The following is a 25,647-nucleotide window of genomic DNA, read 5'->3' as shown; positions in this document are numbered from 1 at the left end:
ACATTTTGCTTTAGATTACAGGCATTTTAGTCTTTATTATTTCGGAAGTAATACAGCTAATAAAATGCGACGTGAGCCACATTTGACCTCAAAACGCAATCTTATAATGTTTTTTTTTTTAATTATTTGAACAATGCACAGAAAATGAACAGAAACATTAAAATATTGATTCTGCTCGGAGTGAACCCATTGATTTTTTTTTTTTCGTTTTCAAGCCCTGCTAAAAACTGAAACTGTTGATGCTGCAACTTTACACTTTGGAAAAGTTATATATATATATATATTTTAAATATGAGCAGGCCTACAAGCTGGGATTGATAATGCTGCACTGTAATCATTGTTATTTATTTATATTTTTCATTATATTTTATTATATGATATTGGTTTGAGACAGAGTATTTTATTTAGTGGAGAACTTTGCAGCAGTATTTTATTTCTTATTCATTTTTTATTTCATATACATTTTATTAAAAAGTATTTTTAAAAAAGTGTAAACAAATTGTAAAAAAAAAAGGTTTATAGTAATAAACAACCTGCAGTTTAATGTTTGGATTTCTTTCCATTACTGTACCGAAAATTAACCGAACCGTGACTTTAAAACCGAGGTACGTACCGAACCGCCATTTTTGCGAATCGTTACACCCCAAAGGGACAGAAATCTCTCAGCTTTCATTACAGTATCTTTGCAAGGTTTCTGCAGGATGACTAATGGTGCATTTAAGACAACTGAAGGAATAAAATACAGAATAAAGTTCTCTAAATGTAAATGTCTAGGAGTTTGAAATACAACTTCAAACAGATCTCCACTCCTTTAATGAATCTTCTTGAATAAAACCCCTCAAGGCTTGAGTCTATGTTCTGTAAACAGAGCTGCTCTTCTTCACTGTTTCTGTCATGTTTCCACTTCAAAGCATTCCTGAATCACAACACATTTAATGGAGAAACTAAATGACATTTCTGCAAAATTGTATGTGTGAGTTTATGATTTAAACAAGAATAAATATCTGCCAATAAATCACAGAAAAAACAACTTAATTCTAGGGAAAAACACATTTTCACTCCCCAATGACAGATAATTATTCTTGTTTTAAGCCTAAACTGATTTCATTTTGTTCACTTCCAGTCTTATTGGTTTGAAACTTTCGAAACGATTGTGTTAGTGTCTCACCTGTGCTGTGATTGGTCAGTCTGGAGCAGGTCTGTCTCACCTGTGCTGTGATTGGTCAGTCTGGAGCAGGTCTGTCTCACCTGTGCTGTGATTGGTCAGTCTGGAGGTGTATGTGTTTCACCTGTGCTGTGATTGGTCAGTCTGGAACAGGTCTGTGTCTCACCTGTGCTGTGATTGGTCAGTCTGGAGGTGTGTGTGTCTCACCTGTGCTGTGATTGGTCAGTCTGGAGGTGTGTGTGTCTCACCTGTGCTGTGATTGGTCAGTCTGGAGGTGTGTGTGTCTCACCTGTGCTGTGATTGGTCAGTCTGGAGAAGGGTTTGGGCGGCAGGGCAGGAGGCTGTTTGTGGATGAGCTGAGGTTTGGCCGGTGGCTCCTGAAGGTCACTGGGGAAGGTGACGGTTTTCTTGGGAGGAAGTGTGAGCGACTTGAGCGTGTTTTCCTGAGCACGGAGTCCACCGTCCAGAGCCGCACGGAACTCAACGGTGGCTGAAGAACAAAGCGTTCATCACCATTAGAAACACGAGGAACATCTGTCCCATGAGACTCTAATGCCTGCTAACTCTGAGGAGAAAGAGGACGATCTGAGCTGGACACAGCCGATCAAAGCACATTACTCCGCTCATGAAGCACCTCGTTATCTGAGCTGAACTCATTAAAAACAGTCAGCAGCTAAAGCAGCGATTTCATGCTATGTTATAGCTTTCATGTGCTGTAATTATCTTCTGAAGGTCTTCAGTCCCATCATCACACTACACACAGACACGATCACTCTAATCAGATTTAAGCATTTTCCTTCATCAGATATTAGTTTTGTAGAATCTGCTCCACAGATAAAGGGTAAACAACAAACACATCCTAAAACGTGTGAGATGACAATGAGAGTGAGAATAGTGAGAATATACATTTTCTGCAGAGTGGTTTACTTAATCTTTCCAACCTGGCAACCATTTGCACACACTCTCTCTTCATTACATAAGAGAACACACACACACACACACACACACATGCTCACTCACTCACATGCACGCACGTACGTTCCCTCACGCTCACTCGCACGCACTCACTCACATACACACACACACACACACACACACACACACACTCTCTTGCACACACTGACTCGCTCGCACACTCACTCACTCATATACACACACATGTACACACTTACTCACACGCGCGCTCACTCACATGCGCGAACGCACGCTCACTCAGAGGCACACTCACTCACACACACACACACACACTCACTCTCACACGCACACACACAGACACTCACTCACTCACACGCACGCTCACTCTTACACACACTCACACGCACACACTCGCACACTCACTCACACGCACGCTCACACACTAACACACACACATATGCACTCGCGTGCACTTACTCTCGCATTCACACACACACCTCACATTCTGTCACACACTCACGAAAACACTCATGCACCTCACATTCTCACACACGCAAACACTCGCGCGCACAATTACTCTCACATTCAAACACCAAATCACATTCTCTCACACACTCTTGAAAACACTCACAAACACCTCACATTCTCACATACTCACGCGCACACTCACTCACTCTCACACACACACACACACCTCACATTCTCACACATTCACACGCTCACTCGCACTCACACACACACGCACACTCACTCGCACACTCACTCGCACACACACTCGCACACACACAAACATGCACACATTCACACTAACACACACACGCTCTCTCAAAAACAGACTCACTCGCACACACTCACACGCACTCACTCACACACACGCACACATTCACACTCACACACACTCGCTCACACGCAAGCTCACTCAAACACAGACTCACTCGCACACACTCACATACACACACACTCACTCACAATTACACGCACACTCACTCGCGCACACACTCTCACTGACACACTCACTCGCACACACACACACACTCGTAAGCTCACTCACTCGAACGCTCACACTAACACTCACACGCTCACACACTCATGCACTCACACACACACACGCACGCTCACTTACACGCAAGCTCACTCACATGCACGCTCACTCGCACGTACGCAAACTCACACACACACGCTCACACACACTCACACTCAAGCACTCACTCACACACGCACGCACACGCACGCTCACTCACACACGCACGCACACTCATATACACACACATGTACACACTCACACGCGCGCACAAATGCGCGAACGCATGCTCACTCAGAGGCACGCTCACTCACACACACACACACTCTCACACGCACACTCACACGCGCTCACACTCACGCTCACTCTTACACACACTCGCACGCTCACTCACACGCTCGCTCTCACACGCACGCTCGCTCACACACGCACGCATGCTCACACACACGCACACTCACACAAGCACGCACACTCACACACGCACGCACGCTCACGCTCACTCACACACACTCGCACGCTCACTCACACGCTCACTCTCACACACACGCACGCACACTCACACACGCACGCACACTCACGCTCACTCACACACGCACGCTCACTCACACACGCACGCACGCTCACACACACGCACACTCACACACGCACGCACGCTCACGCTCACTCACACACACTCGCACGCTCACTCACACGCTCACTCTCACACACACGCACGCACACTCACACACGCACGCACACTCACGCTCACTCACACACGCACGCTCACTCACACACGCACGCACGCTCACACACACGCACACTCACACACGCACGCACGCGCACACACACGCACACTCACTCACTCACACACGCACGCTCACTCACACACGCACGCTCACACACACGCACACTCACACACGCACGCACGCTCACACACATGCACACTCACACACGCACGCACGCTCACACACACGCACACTCACACTCACTCACACACGCACGCTCACTCACACACGCACGCTCACACACACGCACACTCACACACGCACGCACGCTCACACACATGCACACTCACACACGCACGCACACTCACGCTCACACGCACGCTCACACACACACATACACACGCTCACTCACTCACACACGCACGCTCGCTCACGCACACTCGCTCACGCTCACTCACACACACGCTCACTCACACACACGCTCACACACACACACACTCACCGGTCCTCTGTCTGTCCTCTGCGGTCCTCTCACAGTCAGACAGCAGTCTGTTCTCTGGGGTCACAGCCGTCGCTCTGGAGTCTGATCCAGAACAAACACACCTCAATCAGATGCATTTCTGCACATTAATAATACGAGCTGCTTTTATAATTTCAGCAGGAAATTCACATGAACTAACAGACATCATTTAGTAATAACATTTTATTTTAACCTTTTATTTTGAACACTTAAATAAGGAAGACCATTTCTGCCACTGGATTACATTTTTTTTTTTAAGTAACCTTGACTTTTAATCTCACAATTTTTTTGCTGTATTCTGAGTTTACATCTCACAGTTGATGTTTTTTTTTTCTTTTTTTGATTGGCTGCCTCTGCGTGTCCAATAATACTACACGTGGAGCTCTCTGGAAAGAGTTATGAGATGAAGTGAGCTAACGGTGAAGAGTGCTGTCTCTGGTCTTCTACTCAGATCTGCTCTTCCAGACGATCACAGTTACTGATCTCAGAACTGCAGCTCTGTTTCTGCTTTCATCATACAAGAGCAGAAAGAAGAAATAGATTCCTCTTTTAGCACAAAGCAAATGCAGAGTTCTGAAACTTACAGCATGTTTTTCTAGCACAGTGACTGCTTATATGTCAAAAGATCAGGGAGAATCAGATTCTGTTTGTTATTAAAACTATAAAGAATTCCTTATGGAAAGCGAGGAATCAGCAGACATTATATATCTAAAAGTATAATAAGGTCTATATTATTGTATTTCAAACTGTCTGAATATGATGCATTTATTAGCCACGCTGTGCAAGTGCCCTACATAAACACTGTGATGCGATGCATTATGAAACATTACTAAAAATAAAACAAAAAAACGTACCATTAGAAACTTCAAAGTAGCCCATAATTCATCTTCTAAAATTACTTCATTTGGAAGAAATGTGCAGTTACAAACGCAGTTAGTACGAACATCAGTTTTGGTCTTTGGCTGCGGCTCAGAAGGACTACATGCGTGATGTGAACATGTTTTTAACGTGTGTTAATGTCAGATATGAGATAAACAGAAACAGAACCTTTCTCAAAGATCTCCTTCAGCACTCCTCGCTTGATCAGCTCGTCTCGGCTCTGACGCACAGACATCTTCCTCTCCAGAGCTGAAAACACACACAAACCCCAGGTGAAGAACATCAGGATCGCTCAGCGGTTCCTCAGATGGTGTGTGTCCTGATCCAGATTCAGTGTGTGCTACAGTAGATGTGTGTGGAGCGCTGATCTGGAGTCAGTATGGGTCTACTACATTCTCCTTCAATCGTCTGATTGATCCTTGAGGTTTTAATCCAGACGAAGCTCTTTTAGTGTAATGCTGTCAGATCTCTCCTGATTGTGATCAAGTAAAGGTCAGAATAAGGTCAGTAATATCTCCAGATGAACTCTTCCTGGACTGAAGCAGCTCAGCTTTACTTGATTCTCCATCAATCATGTTTTAGAGTCTCACATCTGATCCTCAGGATCTTTTGAGGAGCTTTACTTTCACTGTTCCTCAGCGGAGGAATGATCTTCACAAGCCTCCAGAACATCTCACATCTTCTGAGGAGCCTTGATTTCTCCGGACTATTATTTGATCTGTGAGGCTTTATAAAGTCAGTTATCAGACAGATGTTCACACTGCAGTCACTTGAGAATTATTCCCTCTGAACAGTTCTGAGGTTAAACCAGTTATGATTATTAATGAATATAATCATCTCAGATGAGTCTCAGCTGAACATCTGATCTCAGACTCAAGCGGCTCCTCACTCGTGTGTAAATATTACTAGTAATCATCACAATGCATTTGATTCAGTATTTTACATTCATGATGTGCTGATGATTTCTCCTGTTTTTCAGTTTTGTGCCGTCACTGAGAGAGCAAACGTCCTCATTTATTCCTGGACTCATGTGTAAGTGTGTTATGATGCAGAGGTAATCTCACACACACATAACGTGATCAGAACAGGCCGGCTGTGCACACACATCTGTCCTCTGATGAAGGACAGATCTTCCTCCTCACTCAGACGCTGACTGCATACATCTACCTCTAATCTTCATCCCACACTGACAGATGTTTGTTTCAAGCGTAAACTCACTTCACTTTGTTCAGTTACTCAATTTTGCATCTCCAGCATCTGTCTCTTGATTTAAGGAGGTTTAGATATTTGTACAAAAAAACGAGACAAGAACACTGAGGAAGAGATTCATGCTTTGCAGTGTATGCAACGTTTAAAGCCACGACTTTGTGAATTAAAGACTTCTGCTGCAGTTTAAGGCCTTCATTTGTGGATGAATCCCATGAACACACTACACTCAGACACAGAAGATGAGCAAAGCAGGAGAAATTAAATACAAGCCAGTCTTTTGCAAGATTAATGAAACCATACAGTGCATGAACTGATTCAATCTGAAAGCAATGCAAGTCACTGTGGATGAAAGCGGCTGCCTAACACATGAATCTAAATGTACTTATTATTATGCATTTGTCTTATATAGGGAATATTAAACAGAAATAGAACAGCATGTACCGGTTGACCTCTGCTTGAACTTCTCGCTCTGCTTCTTCCTCCACTTCCAGGGTTTGAAGAGGCGTCCCAGAGTGGCAAACCTGCTCCTGCAGTGGATGGGTGCCGCGTGTGATCCGGACACCAGGGACTCGGGGTGGATGGAGGCCAGTTTCTCCACCTCCTCTGCTGTAGAGGAACACAGAGTCTCAAGATGATGATGCTCTAGAACAAACAGCTTCGGGCTCTACATTGTCTCTCATTTTGTGCCAGTGTGAGTAATGCAGAACAGAAGTAGGTCAAATACAGTGAAGACGCACAGTACTGACACACATCACACACACTTCCACTACAGCTCCACCTGAACACACACACACACAGCTCGAGAGAAGACTCAACGTGACGAGCAGGGCATTTATAGCTCATCCTAATCACATTAACACGTGTGATGCACATTAATCAAAGAGGATTAAACAGTGGATTATTATGACGGCATGTTTGCTGATGGACACACAGCAGTCATCATCCATCTCGAACGTCTCGTGTGAAGAGAGGAACATGCTGCACACTTTGACCTGAGACTTCACCGAGACTCACGACTGGAGGATGAACTGATCAAACCACAGACAGACGATCATCTCAAGAAGCTGTTCACACGCTCACTGATCAAAACCAGCTTCTGTTGGATCACTATACATCACTGTCTGGATGAACTAACGTGTTCACAAACCCCTTCAGACACACACAACTGCAACACTTCAAGCACACGCTTTTAAACGAACACTCAGACACTTACAGAACAAGTGATTCTCCCCAAACCAGCCTGAACCAGTTAACCCTTCCCTAAACACTAACTTTACAGTCTGTGTGAATTCAACACTGACTGAATTGAGTATTGTGATGTACTTCAGAGCAAATTTTGACTTCCAAGAATAAAAAATGTTTTCCCCTCTGGATCATCTTGCATGAATTGATTGTTCACCACGAGACAAGTATTGTGTGTTAAATTACAGAGAGTCAATTTTGATTCCAGACACATTTCAATCTCAGTATAGAGTTGTTTACACGTTGCTGATTGAGTTGACCAATGACAATGAAACAACACACACCTGACTTTGAAACTATTTTCCTAGAATATGCAAGACTTCAGCTCATCACCCACTACAGTAAACAGTGCAGTAAATGCTTTAACTATTTGCACTATAAACCAATATATATAATTTACAATAACAATTAAAACAATATGCAAATGTGTGCAAAAATAGAACGAAAAAGGAATCCCTTGTGAACGGCAGCGTTCACACACAGATGCTCCAAACCGGTTTCAGTCCTGCTCTTTAAACACACCTTATTAAAAACGCAACGCTCCTGGCGCTTTACGCGACGCATGTGCGTCAGTCACGTGTGTACACGAGGACAATAAGCAATAACTAAGAACAGAGAACTCAAGAACGCGTCCTAAGACGCAACATGCATAGGCTACTGTTGTAAACCAAAGAATTAAAGAAGTTGAAGGCGGATCCCAGGAGCGCGTCCTGTGCGAACAGCGCTGTCCGCTCGCGTCGCGTCGCGTCGTTACTCACCGTGCTGCGCGTGGCTGCCGCGGCTGCAGTTGCTGCATATGTGTTTGATCTCTTTACCGATGTGGCAGTGAATCATGAAGGGCATGTTGTTGTGATGCTGCTGTGCGAGATTCTTGTTCTCCTTCCTGTAATTCGGAGACATCATCCTGATCAGACTGAAGCCCTTGTTCTTCGGCGTCTCCATCGCGTTCCTGCCCCAGATGCCGTGCATGACTGTGTGATCCGCCGTGGACATGATGATGATGATGATGATGATGAACGCGCTCCAGTCTCGAGATCAGCTGAGGGAACGCCCCCTGTGGAGCACACGCTGAACTGCAGCAGGGCCGTGTCTCAATCCCAGCGAGCTGCCTGTCTGTACTGCACTTCTGAGCCCTAGAGATACCAGAACACGGTGTGGGGCTGCAACTAGGTCTGATGCACAGCTAATGAAACACTACAGTGATGTAACACACACACACACACACACACACACACACATTATGATATACACATTATGAGCTGAATTATTCTGATGCCACTGCCGAATACCCAAACGTGTTCATCATACTAACATACAGTCCTGCTGTTTCTGCAGCATGTGAAGTTTCAGTATGCATGGAGTACATCTGCTGAAATGTGCAGTACACTACTGTATCCACAGAGCAATGTTCTTGACTTGACCTTCTGTTTCCAGTGCATCAGCTGTGATTATTTACATCTTGTTTGACTCCTCACTTGATCAGACCACACAAAACTGGGTAAAAATGTAAAATGATCTGATCTAAACAATCAATTTAACATTAAAGTATTGAGGTCATTTGTAAGAGTTTGAAGCATTTATTGCTATATACTGCCTCCAAACAGTGCTATTCTAACCTTTTAAATGATAGCATGATAGCATACCACTTGACCTCATCATGTCCATGTTTAATTTGTTTGGTGGCATTCTAGTTATCATAAAGAAAAATTGTAATTTATGTTAAATGTCATTTCAGACATCTAAATTGTAGTGGTGGCCAAATCCTTTATAAAATCTATCTCTTCTCCAAACATCTTCTACATTTCTAAATATTCTAATATTGACGAGACTTGTTCAGTCGTGCCGCTGCATTCTGAATCATTTGTAGAGGTTTGATTGTGCTTGTAGGAAGTCCAGCCAGAAGAGCATGCAGTAGTCCAGCCTAGAAATGACCAGGACCTGGACAAGAAGTTGTGCAGCATGCTCCGTTAGAAAGGGCCTGATCTTTCTGGTGTTGACATGTGAGGTTAAATGTTATAATGAAATGATACTAAAATGGTGTCTGCAATACAATTGCATGTGTAAATGAAGTCAAGTTGGTTGCCTGATTTGTGATTGCTTGTGATGGTTGGCCATCTGAGAAGGAATGAAGCTAGGAGTGAATGGAAGTCCGCAGCACCTCCATGACTCAACAAAACCAGCCATGAAGACATGATTCAGCATGAGTCACCGTCTCAAACATGAGCTCTGCAGACATTTAAGAAAGACACCAAACCCTGTCTGTACATACATGCAGAAGAGTAGATATTAAACTCAGTTAATTAGTTAGCTGCTTTATGGGTGTGTGCACTCTTAGAAATGTTCTTTATTGGCATTGATGCCTTCATAAAGAACCTTTAACATCCATGGAATGTTAAAAACATGGGATTTTTTTTTAGATGGTCTTAACATTTAGGAAAAAATGGTTGTTTCTATTGTCTCCATCGAAAATGAGCTGACCGCATGTAAATTAACACACACTCCGAAACACACAACGCAACAGACTATATACTGTACATATTTAATTAAAACACACTGGAGGAGAGAAGAGAGCGAGTGCAGCTGGAATCAGTGTGTGTTGTGAATTTTAATGCTTAAGAGTAGTGAGATGTTAACAGCATCAAACTCTGCTTGAATCATTTGTTCAGGGAGTCTCCTGTGAGATCTCTGTGAGAAACACTCTTCACATGAGCTGTGTTTCAAAGCGGTCACTCATAAGGGTGCACTTCAGAGGGTGCCTATGTAGACCGCACAAGCAGCAGACCATGAACAACCAACACATTCATCATTCTCCTATCCGTAGGCAACTCAAACACATGATCCCTCATTTCTGGCGTAATCTCATTTGGTCTTACTGCGGATGAGAAGTGGAGAGCGGCTGAGTCGATTGCGTAACTCTGGGACTGTACTCAAAGCGCTCTGAGTAACTGAGAGCTGCTGAGATATGAGGAGGTCTCGGGAAGTGTAATGTGCTTCTATCAGGACACTTAAGGTCAGCATGATCATTAAAGACTCGAAACATAGCAAACCATCTGCTATCTGACATCCAGACATAATACAGCACAAAGTATCTTAAATATCCATTGTCCTTCACCAGGATTCACATGCCAGCCAAAGGATTACTGTGCATGACTTTAACAGCCATAACGAAGAACGATGAAACCCATACAGACATGAGATTTCCTTACATCAAGAGTGCTGCTGCCACATATATTTTACCTATAAGGTGACATATAACCATTTAAGCTAGGGGTTATTAAGCCTCTTATTAAGAAATCACAACTAGATCCTAGTGTACTGGCAAATTATAGGCCTATTTCAAATCTTCCATTTATGTCTAAAATTTTAGAAAAAGTTGTGTCTGCTAAATTGAGCTCCTTCCTGCAAAAAAAAAAAGATCTGTATGAAGAATTTCAGTCAGGTTTCAGGCCCCACCATAGCACAGAAACTGCACTTGTTAAAATTACAAATGACCTGCTCCTTGCGTCAGACTAAGGCTGCATCTCATTTCTAGTCTTACTTGATCTTAGTGCTGCGTTCGACACCATAGATCATGACATACTCATAGATCGATTACAAAACTATACAGGTATTCAAGGGCAGGCTCTAAGATGGTCTAGATCCTACCTGTCCGATCGCTACCATTTTGTTTACTTAAAGGGGGGGTGAAATGCTATTTCATGCATACTGAGTTTTTTACACTGTTAAAGAGTTGGATTCCCATGCTAAACATGGACAAAGTTTCAAAAATTAAGTTGTACGTTTGAAGGAGTATTTCTGTTCCAAAAATACCTCTTCCGGTTTGTCACAAGTTTGGGAAAGTTTTTTTCGAGTATGGCTCTGTGTGACGTTAGATGGAGCGGAATTTCCTTATATGGGTCCTGAGGCACTTCTGCCGGAAGAGCGCGCTCCCGTATAGCAGAGCACTGAGAGCACAACAGACTTCACTGATCCGAGCGAGAGCGTCGCGAAAAGTCACAAAAGAAGTGTGTTTTTGGTTGCCAGGGCAAGACAACCCTGCACAGATTACCAAAAGAGAAACAGCATTAAGGGACCAGTGGATGGAGTTTATTTTTACAGAGCATCAACGGAGTTGTGCAAGTGTTTGTGTTTGTTTCCTGCATTTCGAAGATGCTTGTTTTACAAACAAGGCCCAGTTTGACGCCGGATTTGCACATCGCTTATTTCTTAAGGATGATGCAGTCCCAACGAAAAAGGGTCACGATCGGGTGTTGGAACCGCAGGCGGTGAGTAAAACTGCTTCAAATATCTCTGCCTCCTTGTTAGTGCGTCCCCTCCCATGCCGGAGACCCGGGTTCGAGCCCCGCTCAGAGCGAGTCGTTGCTGCTGCTGCTCTCCTTCAGTTTCAGCATCAGGATCTGATTCTGGATCATAAATAAACGGCTGAATCTGACTGTTAGCCATGGTTTGTTTTGGATGTTTTTTTCCCTCAGGGTAATGTCACAGCTTCCAAACGCTCTCAACGCAAAAGCCTACTGGCTCTCTTGATTCTTTAGCTCCGCCCACACGTCACGCCTCCAGCGGCTGGTGTTTTTCCGGAAAAAATCGGTACAGACTATCTTTCTCTTATGAATATAATAAAACTAAAGACTTTTTGGAGTTATGAAGGATGCAGTACTACTCTATAGGTACTCAAGATTAACAGGATATTGAGTGAAAACGAGCATTTCACCCCCCCCCCCTTTAAATGAGGAGTCATCTCATTTATCACCAGTAAAATATGGAGTGCCACAAGGATCCGTCCTAGGTCCCCTTCTATTTTCAATATACATGTTGCCCCTTGGTAATATTATTAGAAAACACGGAATTAGCTTCCACTGTTATGCTGATGATACTCAGCTATATATATCAACAAGACCAGATGAAACTTCCCAATTATCTAAGCTAACAGAGTGTGTTAAAAATGTAAAAGATTGGATGACAAATAATTTTCTCCAATTAAATTTGGATAAGACAGAGATATTAATTATTGGACCAAAAAACACTACACAGAATCTTGTAGATTACAATCTGCAACTAGACGGATGTACTGTTACTTCCTCTACAGTCAGAAATCTGGGTGTCATATTAGACAGCAATTTGTCTTTTGAAAATCATATTTCCAATGTTACAAAAACTGCATTCTTCCATCTTAGAAACATTGCCAAGCTATGAAACATGTTATCTGTTTCTGATGCAGAAAAGCTAGTTCATGCATTCATGACCTCTAGACTGGACTATTGTAATGCACTTCTAGGTGGTTGTCCTGCTTCGTCAATAAACAAGCTACAGGTCGTCCAAAATACAGCAGCTAGAGTCCTTACCAGGTCAAGAAAATATGATCATATTACCCCAATTTTACAGTCTCTGCACTGGCTACCTATTAAGTTCCGTATCAGTTACAAATTATCATTACTTACCTATAAGGCCCTAAATGGTTTAGCTCCTGCGTACCTAACTAGCCTTCTACCACGCTACAACCCATCACGCTCCCTAAGGTCACAAAACACTGGACTTTTGGTAGTTCCTAGGATAGCAAAGTCCACTAAAGGAGCTAGGTTAAATCTAGATTAAAAACACATCTCTTTCGCCAAACATTTGAATAATGCATCTCTTAAATTGTGAGTGTAGTTGCATCTGATCAAATGTGCATTCTTATTCATTAGCTTGGGTTAAACTAATTAATTTAACTCTGTTGGATCAGCAGCTATGCTAATGATGTCTCTATGTGTTTCTCTGTTTCTGCTGGATCTTCATCCCGTGGTAACTAGGATTTACACAAGCTCCAGTCTGGATCCAGAACACCTGAGAAGAGATGATGCTGACCCTCAGAGGACCTCAGATGATGCTAACCCTGAATCAACAACAGAACTAACAAATATTGCTACATGTGTGACTTAATAATATTAATAATTGCTGTTAATAGTGTTCATTATCTGGTTGATTATGTCCTTAATTGATTTTTCATTACATTTCTGCCATACGTACATAAACACCACTGATAAGCTACTACAAATATTATAGAAACATATATTTTCTGTAAAGTTGCTTTGCAAGTGCTATACAAATAAAATTGAATTGAATATATAATTTTCACACCCATACATTCTCTGGGTAAATGAAGATTTAAGTTTATAATATACATAAAATACCCATTAGTAAAATTTGTATATGTAAGTAATATCTTAATAATATCTACATTATTATTTTGATGTGCTATTACATATAGAATGTACATGTAGTTTGTAACACATTTTTAAAATACATGTTTTAATACTTTTTATGTTTAGTAATTAATGATCAATTTTAAGTTTATTTATGAATTATATTGCAGTGCACTGGCAGAAAGACTCACATGCTCTTCTGACTGCATTCACATTCACTATTAATCCAGCAGACGCTTGTATTTAACTGACTCTAGCACACCAAACGCATATCGCAGGTGAATGGCTCAAATCTACACTACCGAGGGACAGTTCAGCACTTTAGAACAGAGCCAGACTCTCGCCCCACACACAGATGATCTTGACTGGTGCATGCAGTCCTGACCTTTAGATGTATTTGATAAATCAGACGCAGTGCATGATCTTGGGAGGAGAGGAAGACACGAGGCTGATCTGACTTTACTCTTCAGGGTGTTCAGCTGTTCCAGAACAAAGCCACCAGAAGGCACTTGTGTTCAGAGACAATGGAGAAAACACGAGAGAGAAACAGTGATCACTGCTGATGTGACTTTTCATCCAAAGCGACTTACAATAGAGGAGCATGAGCAATTTGGCACAGAGCCACTGTTTATTAGGAAACAAAGAGCAGAGGAGAGATTCAGAGAAGAGAAGGATTTTTAATTCCCCTTGATGTACAAATATTACTCTCTGTGATTATTAACTTATTGAACATTCAATATACATGCATAAAGTTTAAAACAAGATCATAATCCCATTGAAAAAAAAAAAACAGTTGTAGTTGCTTGTCAATATCTTGATGGAGTGCTGAATTACTGAATTACAAAGAAGTCACTTTGGATAAAAGCGTCTCCTAAATGACCAAATGTAAATGTAATTAAGAAGTGTCTTCAGCTGCTCCTTGAAAGTTGTGATGTAAAGAGGAGCAGAGAGAGAGTGTTTGTGCCTCATTGTGAAGGAGCAGGTGTCACTCGTTCAGTGACCTGTGACCTGTGACCTGTGACCTGAGCTGCCGCAGGGAGTACTGTATATACTTGGAGAAGTGACCTGAGGTATAGCAGCCATTAAAACCAGTGTCACAGCCTTCAATTCAAACCTCAACAAAACTGAAGAACGAAAATCTGAACAAAATCAGATCAAATCAAAGAAGGGAATCTGGACTTTATTTGGGGGTTCAAAACAGCTTGCTAAAATCTACTGAAGAGCTGAAGTACAGAGGACACATGAAAGTACCCGTGTGTGTTCCTGATACTGAGCAAGCATCAAGCGCAGACTTGAGAGAATCCAAGCATCAGAAACCCCAGGAGGCTTGGAGCTGCCCAGGGCTACTGTAAACTGCTGTTGTGAGTTATATTTATCACCTGTTGAAGATCTGGCATGCTGCATAAATAATATTTGACTGAAAAGCTTGTATTAAAAACATTTTACTCTACCCAGTTTATACTCTAGAGATGATGAAGCGGTGCTGATGAGGAGATTATTGAGTTCTGTCTCCATGGTAACAGACTGACGGTCTCTGCAGGACTGGTGCTTGTGATCAAAGAATAAAGAATCACGTCATCTTTCATTTATTTTCCTCTTATTAATGGACAATCATACAGGTCTGAGTAAATGATGACAGGATTTTCATGTTTGGGTGAACTGTCTCTTTAAGCTCCACATCTGCTCCCTGCACATGATTTCAGTCTGATAGACACCATGCTGCTGGTAAATGATGGAAAAAATAAAATAATTGTGTGTGAGTGGAGATGAAAGCAAATCAGTGTGTGGCAGAACCTCAACTGTCACCAAATTTCACTAATTTTGTGTTTGTGAAATATGAAAAAAATCTTGAAAATCACTATATATTATAAACACGGTTTTCTGTTTTAATAAAGGTTCATCTCTCACAAAACTCAACATCTAGCACAGTTTCATCATTGGTGGAATGTAAAATGGATAAAATATTTCAATACAAACATTTCAGTCAAATACAGTTTGCCAAAAATGTAACCGACAGGAAAATACAACCGGTTTTGTGAGCCATTCTGATTGGCTGACAGACCTGTGATACTCTCCGTCTGACAGGAAGTTAGTATTTTAATTAATTTTAACTTGTCTATTGCCACTTTAGATTTAGTTTTTTCTTAAATGCATGAAATTTGTATCAAAGCGGGAAATAAAGTTTACAACTTTTGAATCCTTAAGCAACTGTATGTAGTTTAGTGTATTTTATTACTGTCATAATTACATTGGATCACTGTACACATGAATTTGTTACTGACAAACAGACTAAACAGACAGCGATGTAGAGGCGGTGGGCGGGGCTAAACAGGCAGCGCTTTGGAATCGGTGGGCGGGGCTAAACAGACAGTGATGTGGAATCGGTGGGCGGGGCTAAACAGACAGTGATGTGGGATCGGTGGGCGGGGCTAAACAGACAGCGATGTAGAATCGGTGGGCGGGGCTAAACAGGCAGCGATGTGGAATCGGTGGGCGGGGCTAAACAGACAGCGATGTGGAATCGGTGGGCGGGGCTAAACAGGCAGTGATGTAGAATCGGTGGGCGGGGCTAAACAGACAGTGATGTAGAATCGGTGGGCGGGGCTCAACAGACAGTGATGTAGAGGCGGTGTTTAGCCACACATTGCACAAGCTGTCATTTTGGCAGACTGGCTTTAATATAAGATATAAGTATTTAGACTAACAAGAAAGTTTTAAGTTCTGAAACCTCAAAGATGTTTTTATAGTACAATGACCTCTTATATGTTTTATTTGTTTTGTCAGTTCATGACATTTTAAAGTGTTTTTGCTGTCCTGATTGTTTCACACACAACATCACTTAATAAAGTACCAGAATCTTAGTAAAGTCCTTAACAGTCTTCTGAGGATGTGGTAGAATCAAGCATTCATCTGGAGCACTCAAGACAGCTTCACACACACACACACACACACACACACACACACGCTTCATGGTTTAATTGGGTATTAAAGTAGGGCGATAGAGAAGTCCTCTCATTAATTTGTGCCTCTGAGGGAGTTATGTCATTATAATCTGTGCTGAACCTGGTTTCCAGCTGTACGCCGCTGTAGATGTGCGACACGGATCACTGCAGTACGACAGCATCACACTCTTTACACGCTTTACACACTCTTTACACTCTTATCACATCTGTACACACGTTACACGCTATCATCATGATGAGACACCGCTCACTCCTGCAGTTATGGGTGATGTACAGTAGATATTCATTCCTGATATTCCTCTATGGAACATATCATATTCTCTTTCCATCTTGTTATTCAGAAAACAAGTTGGAAATGGAACAGCCATGAAATTAATAATAGAGTGTTTTTTATTTTGTTTTGTTTTTTTCTTTTCTTTTCTTTTTGACCTGACGTGTGGCCAAGTGTGGTTAGAATTTGTGCTCTGCATTTGTGCCACACACACACACACACACACACACACAAACACACGCACGCACACATGTATTTATTTATTATTTTACTTAAAAATTTTTTTTGAACGTTTAGAAATATAGTTATCATAATTTAAAGGGAATGTCAATGAAGTAGAACATACTTGTTTAATAGTTCAGTGTACTGTGGAGCAGTATCTACTCAGAGAGTGTGTGATGTGTGGTGCACGAGACTCGAGCGCCACCTACTGTTCACTCACACACCTGAGAAACAGTTCACATTTACAGTTCATTAATGTTAAAGAGAGGCATAGGCATCAATCTGCTCATTAATGAGTGTGTAACTCAAAGTGCACACAATTAAACGAGACTGGATCATTAACTGCATGATGAGCATAATTCATCTGCACACAGTCCAATCATCTCAAGATGAGCTGTTCATAGCAGCTCAGATAGTAATCATGCTGAAAAGTTTTATTTTAGTTATTGTTTTCTATTAAATGAAATGAAATTTGATTCATACTGAACCTAGCAAAGCAAAAGAATTTCAAGTCCCAGGTTAATCTAAAAGAAAGCCACTGTCGAGGTCTCTTGAGGGCTGATGTTATGAGAGAAGATCGATCAGAGAGAAGTCTGGAGGCTCACTGTGTACCAGAGCCAGTCTGAAGATTCACTGAAGATCACAGATTCACCAGAACTTCATGTAGAGTGATGGACACAGACTCTCACTGCTTCTGATCTGATCAATGCTTATACATCTGTGATGAAGGAACAGTATTATTATGCAGTAATGGCGCTAGTGTGAGCTTATGTGAGACTGCAGGGTGTGTAAGTACGGCTAGCACACACACACACACACACACACACACTGATCTGTGGTCCTGTACAAGCACTCCTCACTCATCTGATTCTGCAGGACTCACTGATCTCAGAGATTCATCAGTCTTTCTCAGGTCTCTCTCAGTGTAGCACCGTTAGCGCGCGCCTAGTGCTCTCCTTATACTGACTCAGCTGAAAATGATGGCGGGTCACCATGGCAACAAGAGATGCTGCTGCCGCTTCTCCACTCGAGCATCATTAACACTCAGTCCCCGCTCTGCCCTGCGTCATGTGTGTGTGTGTGTGTGTGTGTGTGTGTGTGTACCTGTCCGGAGGCTGACGGATCTCCTGGTGTGGCGGAGGTAGGTCGCTCTCCGGACGGCTCTGCGCTGGGCTTCATCCTCCATCGAGCTCCATCAGAGGGACGAGCACAGTGTGGATGACAGCGCTCGCTGTAGCGCAGGAGTGTAGGAGCAGCGCGGTCCTGCAGGGGGCGCCCGAGGCCTCGCACACTCCAGCAGAGATACTTCTGATATACTGTAATATATGATCATCTTTCCACTCCGAGGAACAGAAATACATCCAATCAGTTTCCACGGTGATGTTTAAATAATAATAATAATAATAATAATAATAATAATAATACAAAACATCATTCTGCGATTGCGATCGTGTGATTGGTCCATTCCAACCAGCGCTGAGAAAAGTAACTGCGGTCATGTGACACAGGTAAACCCCAGGTAACACATTTAGTTATAAAGCTTTGCGAGAATGTTGTTTTCAGACGTTTCTAAAACATTTAATTTCCCATGTTATTGAAAGGTTCCAAGAGTTTTTTTTTACTAAACGTTTTATTAACAAAACTATTTGAAAGTTAATTTGTTAATATTTGCAGAACGTTAAGATGTCCCGTTTTCTTGTCTAATCTGTTGAAAGGTCAAGCAAAACGTTTCTTCAGGTACAACATCATAAGAAGGATCTCAGATTGCTTTCCCTCAGCTGTATGATATAAAATATTAATACATTTATTATAAGAACGGTTTGTTCAAACATTTATACTGTAGTTATATACTTGACGTTATATGTTGACACAAGACAGTTGCAAAATCAGTGATAGACATAAATAAAATGTCACAGATACAGGTATACAAAATAAATCAAATATAACATTTTATATGTCACAATTCCTCAGCTAACAGAATATTAATTTTATAAGAGAATATTCATTTTCGCTGTAAGGTGTCTGTATTTCTACAACTCTTAACACTACGATCTTACCCGGATCACTGTGTAGAGTTTACAGTGACTGAAGGTGAAGCTTCACAGTTTTGGTGATATATATATATCTTTCTTTTACTGTCTATCCCTCGGCGGAAGTAGAGTAGTGTTCTATCAGAGAGGGACTGCAGTCTCATCATCTGCCACTAGAGACAGCACACACAAACACATCTCCATAGAAACTAACGTGCTTTTCGACACATTTACATTCTTTACGACATGTGTCCGTAGTTTGCGGCAGGTGCGACGCCTGGAGAGGAGATTTTCACCGTGACGTTTGTTATTGTAAGATTATTAAAGCTATGATGCGCTTTATTTCTTCTTCTGTAAGAACGAATATCTGTGATGGATCAGGCTCATCAGTTGAGCAGCTCTTTGATTTCTTCTGCTCTGTTTGGCTGTGTTTTCATCATTATAGCAGTGGATTACTTCATGTGCACTTCTGTCTGCTTTAAGAGTATTAAGAATTTATATTGTGTTCAGTGTTAACCGAATAAAACTATTGATTACAGTAAGTGTAGTTCACAAGACTTTGTTTCTTTTAGTGATGTTCACGAATGTACCATTTCTCTGTGTTTGACAGACTAAAGATCAATAAATGCTGATTAATCAGCTGATGTTGAGGGCAGCAGCTCACTGCGGGAGATGGACAGCTGTCAATCAAATAATCCGGAAGAACTCAGGTGCGTGGCGGAAGCGGAAACACGCCTCTTTATTACAGCAATCAGGCAGACAATTTATTATGGTGTTTACCAAGACATCACTAGTGCTGGTGAAACTTCTAGTGCTAACCAGGGGCTCTTTTACACTTTCAAACACTCCAGTAACCACTTTACTGTGTGTGTCATGTGTGTGAATGTGTGTGTGTGTGCAGATATGGCTGAGTTTCGTGAGATCTTCTCACAGGCCAGACACATCGCCGTAATCACAGGAGCAGGAGTCAGTGCAGAGAGCGGAGTACCCACCATCAGAGGAGCTGAGGGACGCTGGAGGAGCTGGAAAACACAGGTCACACACACACACACACACACACACACTCACACACTCTCTCTCTCACACACACACACACAGACGCAAGCACAAAAGTTAATAGAGTGGGAAGTTGAAATTTAGGGTCAGCGATATCCTCATCTAATTTGCTAAATAATTTAAATAATTTCGGTTTATCTTTCAGATTTTATTTGTTCTAATAGCAATATCTGGAATCACTGCGTCTTCGGCACTTAAACTGACAGTTATCAAAAGAGCCCATGGACATGTTATTGCTGACAGGATAGCACATTCTTTGAGGGAGACGCAAAACATATCATGATATTATCTATTAGAAACATCGTCAACGTAATCAAAAACAGTAGCATTTAACACTAGTGCTCAGATCTGTAGAACAAGGAGGTTACATAATGAAACGAAATACACAAACACGAAGCATAAAGAAGTCTATGCTATTTTATTCAGAAGTCATCATTACATTTTCACAAAGTCAAAAACATCCATAAAAACATCCATAGAGAACTGGACAAACTTATCATTGTGAAATGATTATTAATGAAAACTATAACAGTAATATGGATTGTTGCATAAATAATAAACAATTGATAAAATATGCACACCGAATCTATAATAAATATGAACAATGGTACAAATATACAAAAGTATGAGTTCAGTGTTCATTCTTTCAAACCCGAACACATCTTTCACAGACATCTACCTCTCTGTCTCACCTCAGCAGTTCTCACAAATGAACGTCCTCTGAGGATTGGTCTCATATGTGCTAAGTAGACCAAAGAGTTATCTCTTATTTCTAGCCGCATTAATAAAGTCACTGAGACAGACTGCTATTACTTTGAGCCATTCAGTAAAACTCTCAAATCTGCAAAGCAAGCCCCATCACAGAACAAGGAAAGTTTGTAAATGAACTGCATGCATAAGAGTTTAGCCATCTGAGACAGAATCACAATACTATAGTAATTAATGCATGCATGTGTTTACTGTAAATCAACTAAATGCTTAATGTTATATTAAATTAGTTTACTTAATCAGCAGTGTCATAGATCCTATTGGAGGTGGGGGTTAAGTCCACTTTTTGGTGCGTTCATAATAGAAATGATTCATTAATGTGCTTTGAGAACTGAACAGATGATGTAAGCATAATTAATCAAAATGAACAGTATTTCACTGTAATTGTGGGTGATTTACATACAGTGGACATCAATAACTAGGAACATCATTAAACCAAGTAAAACAAAAAATAAAAAACTGCTGGTTTTGCGGAGCACTTGAGATTAATTGACCTGTCAATTCTAAAGGTAGGATCAGATGTTTTATCAGGCTAATATTGTTTTCTATATTTTGCTTAAAATAAGTGCCTCCTTAAGTCAAGTCACCTTTATTTTATTTAGTTTTTTTTTTATATGATACTGATTGTGCCACAGCAGCTTCACAGTGTTGAACAGGAAAAATGTGCTGATGATGCCCAGGGACGATAGAAAACAGTTCATCATCAGCTCAGTTCGGCTCTCCTCCAATAGTGTCTTTGCAATCTACCCAACAATATTGCCAAAAATTGTTAAACATTCAGAAGAAACAATGTACAAGACAATCAAAATGCTCTCGTCATGAATGTAAGACAAAGTCAGTTATTATCTTTCCTTGCCATCTACAAATTATTTTTTCCCATTAAAACATTGTTTATTATGAAAGGCTCTGAACATGCTGATTAATTATGCCATAAATGTAGATAAACTTGTCACAAACCTGGTTTGTTTGAATGGTCAGAATCATGTATTCAATGACAATAAAGACCTAACAAACTAACTAACATTTTAGAAAAAGTTGTCTGCTCAATTGAGCACCTTCCTGCAAAAAAAAAAAAGATCTGTATGAAGAATTTCAGTCAGGTTTCAGGTCCACCATAGCACAGAAACTGCACTTGTTAAAATTACAAATGACCTGCTCCTTGCGTCAGACCAAGGCTGCATCTCATTTCTAGTCTTACTTGATCTTAGTGCTGCATTCGACACCATAGATCATGACATACTCATAGATCGATTACAAAACTATACAGGTATTCAAGGGCAGGCTCTAAGATGGTTTAGATCCTACCTGTTCGATCGCTACCATTGTGTTTACTTAAATGGGGAGTCATCTCATTTATCATCAGTAAAATATGGAGTGCCACAAGGATCCGTCCTAGGTCCCTTTCTATTTTCAATATATATGTTGCCCCTTGGTAATATTATTAGAAAATACGGGATTAGCTTCCACTGTTATGCTGATGATACTCAGCTATATATCTCAACGAGACCATATGAAAACCGAGTGTGCTAAAAATGTAAAGATTGGATGACCAATAATTTTCTCCTATTAAATTCGGATAAGAAAGTGATATTATTTAAGGACATTAATGAAGCGTGTTTGGCTCTAGATCAGAATATTAGAGGACTTACTATGAACCACCCTGAGCCCTGACCCGTCGTTTCGACACGCCGCTCACTGGAAATGGTAGAAACGTTGTTATATGTCGGTTCGCTGCACGGCTGTAGTGAATCAGTTCTGCTGAAGCTCTGACTGTGGAAGACTCTTATGTCGGTCTCGTGTGTGTGGGCAGGATCTGGCCACGCCGGAGTGTTTCTCTCGTCACCCCAGCCGTGTGTGGGAGTTCTACCAGTACCGGCGAGAGCTGACCCTGAACGCCCCGCCGAGCGCCGCTCACAGAGCCATCGCCGAGTGTGAGGCGCGTCTCAGCAGACAGGGACGCTCGCTGGTGGTGATCACGCAGAACATCGACGAGCTGCACCAGCGCGCCGGATCCAGACACGTGCTGGAGGTCCACGGTCAGAGCTCACACACACCGTCTCTGTCAGAAACACCCGAGCATAGAGTACGCTGTCAAGATCAGAAATACTGAGTGTAGTCCTGGAGAAGCTTGATTTCATCCTTAGGTTCCCAGTGCAAATCAAATAGGTCCTTCTATAGGTGTTAAAACCTAAACCTTACAAATGAGGCTTCTGTTTGAACCACACACAAACAATAACATCTTATATTTGAGATATATTCGTAGCTGTTTAAAGTATCTTGGAAATACTGGAAAAGAGCTTTAATTTCACTTTCAGTAAAGTAGATGAACCCTAAAAAACGCTGAAATTACATTTTAAACTAAAGAATTAATTTTGAGGACATATATATTTTCTCTATACATCTCAATATATAAAGATGTCTAGCTCTAGTCTGCTAAATGACACTATAGGCATTCAGATATTATAAACATTAACATCATAATTTCCTGTAAAACTGCTTTATAATAATGTGTGCTGTGAAAAGCACTATTCAGATTTAGTGAGACTTGTTTGATCTCTATTAGAGAAAACCTAATAAATAATCTCAATAAATACATTATGTCTCGTCCTGGTAGTTCAGTCTGCTGATGCTGTTTTATGACTCAATCAGCAGAACTAAATGAATAGATTTAGTTTTGGATTTGGTTGTTTAGGATATGTTTTGGTGTTTGTTTGACAGATGTGTTGAAATCTTGTGCTGTGTGTAGGAAATCTGTTTCAGACCAGATGTTTGAGCTGTGGAGATGTGGAGATCAATCACAAAAGCCCCATCTGTCCGTCGCTGGAGGGAAAAGGGTAGGAGACGCTCATCTGTACCCAGAAAGCATTAGAGTCCAGATCCCAGAGACTCAGACGCTGGACAGTCCACCATAGCAGCTCCGTTAATAACGCTGATGTAGACTCAGACTGATGAAGCATTGGTCAGTATCATGACTGTGGTGATGTAACATGTCTGTCACCCTTCATTCTCTGCAGATCACCTGATCCTCACGCCCCTGACGCACTCATACCTGTCAAAGACCTGCCCAGGTATCCCACTCACTCAACCCAGTTCACCCAAAAGAGAAAATGTGCATCCGCTGTGATGACATTGATGACATTTTCAGTAAGTTTGGGGTGAACTCTTCGTTTAGTGCTGATTGTGTGTGTGATATCTCAGGTGTGATGAGAAGGGCTGTGATGGACTGCTGCGGCCGCATGTCATCTGGTTTGGGGAGACTCTGGACTCTCAGGTCCTCACTAAAGTAGAGAAGGAGCTGGAGACGTGTGACCTCTGTCTGGTGGTTAGTTTCTCTCAGATGTGAACGCTTCTGCTGATGAGTTAAACACGTGTGGTTTGTAATCATGCTCGATTGAAATCCTGTGTGCTCTGTGTTTGTGTCTTCAGGTCGGCACGTCCTCCGTGGTTTACCCAGCAGCCATGTTTGGTCCTCAGGTGGCGGCCCGCGGCGTTCCAGTGGCCGAGTTCAACACTAAAACCACAGCAAACACACCACGCTTCAAGTGAGATTATCCTGCAGCTCACACTCAAACACAGAAAACATGCTTATGTGCTGTGATACGAGAGTCATGAAACTAGCAGGCCATTGTGAAACAGGTGTACTTTATTGTAGTAAAGTGCTTGTAGAATGTGATGGTCACTCCGTCTGGTTCCAGGTTTCATTTCCCGGGCCGCTGTGCAGAGACTCTTCCTGTGGCTCTGGCCCGACACCAGTCTGAAGTCATCTGACGCTCACAGCCCTGGATCAGCTGGAGCTGTACCTGAATGAAAACAGTGCATACAAGAGTAAAACAGATTCATTCCTCTGCTTTCGAAATATGAACTGCTGTATATAAACTGGAAAATGACCAAAGTATAATCACACAGACGCTGAAGTTTCTGGAGTATGTATTTGTGCTGTTGACAGTTTTCCATGTGCCTTAACTTTCTCATAGAGGTCCATACATAAATCACTGAACGTTTCTTCAGTTCATCTGCTTGATTACTGTGGGATAAAGCAACATAATATTCCAGTTTACAAAGAGAAGTGCCTACTGTGTGTATCCTGCATGTATCGTGTGTGTAATGGTGTGTGTGTGTGTAGTGCTTTACTCTGACACACCACTAGAGGGACATCAGTTTCAGCATTAAATACTAATGAATAAAAGTGTTTTCACGGACTGTGTCTGGATTCATAATGTTCAGTCAGTGTCGTATCTGTGACTCCTCCTACACATTTATAAAATGTATAAACCGCTTTCATTCTCATTAACATTTTTCATATAGAAATCATCATATTTTCATGATTTCTGAAGATCACTTGACACTGAAGACTGGAGGAATGATGCTGAAAATGCAGCTGTGCATCACAGAAGTACATTACACAAATTACACAAAAAAATTCAATATTTCACTATTTGGTAACACTTCAGATTACTAGCATATTGGCTGTTTATTAATACTTATAAAGCACATATTGAT

At 41.6% G+C, this 25,647-nt stretch overlaps 2 protein-coding genes across 4 annotated transcripts; one reads left to right on the top strand and one right to left on the bottom strand.

The window, feature by feature from the left end:
- Positions 1-1,413: 1,413 nt before the first annotated feature.
- On the bottom strand, positions 1,414-18,579 carry LOC128019388 (phosphatase and actin regulator 1). Of its 3 annotated transcripts, none has more exons than XM_052605354.1 (5): positions 18,398-18,579; positions 6,855-7,019; positions 5,373-5,453; positions 4,308-4,388; positions 1,414-1,655 (listed from the first exon to the last, which is right to left on the bottom strand). In XM_052605354.1, the coding sequence occupies exons 1-5, from the start codon at positions 18,477-18,479 to the stop codon at positions 1,429-1,431; spliced, it is 636 nt and encodes a 211-aa protein (XP_052461314.1). In that variant the 5' UTR covers positions 18,480-18,579; the 3' UTR covers positions 1,414-1,428. The 3 variants fall into 3 exon arrangements, with proteins under 3 accessions (XP_052461314.1, XP_052461313.1, XP_052461312.1); XM_052605353.1 differs by lacking the exon at positions 18,398-18,579 and adding an exon at positions 8,414-8,775 and having other exon boundaries at positions 6,855-7,016; XM_052605352.1 differs by lacking the exon at positions 18,398-18,579 and adding an exon at positions 8,414-8,770.
- Positions 18,580-19,499: 920 nt separating this feature from the next.
- On the top strand, positions 19,500-25,346 carry LOC128019387 (NAD-dependent protein deacylase sirtuin-5, mitochondrial-like). Its single transcript, XM_052605351.1, has 9 exons — positions 19,500-19,635; positions 19,934-20,033; positions 20,225-20,358; positions 22,958-23,183; positions 23,894-23,981; positions 24,162-24,215; positions 24,346-24,469; positions 24,574-24,689; positions 24,843-25,346. The coding sequence occupies exons 2-9, from the start codon at positions 19,949-19,951 to the stop codon at positions 24,913-24,915; spliced, it is 900 nt and encodes a 299-aa protein (XP_052461311.1). The 5' UTR covers positions 19,500-19,635; positions 19,934-19,948; the 3' UTR covers positions 24,916-25,346.
- Positions 25,347-25,647: the final 301 nt, after the last annotated feature.

This window comes from Carassius gibelio, chromosome A9 (assembly GCF_023724105.1).
Source record: "Carassius gibelio isolate Cgi1373 ecotype wild population from Czech Republic chromosome A9, carGib1.2-hapl.c, whole genome shotgun sequence".
NCBI classification, from domain to species: Eukaryota; Metazoa; Chordata; class Actinopteri; order Cypriniformes; family Cyprinidae; genus Carassius; species Carassius gibelio.
The sequence above is the reverse complement of the archived record's forward strand: the minus strand, read 5'-3'. Positions and strand labels throughout refer to the sequence as shown.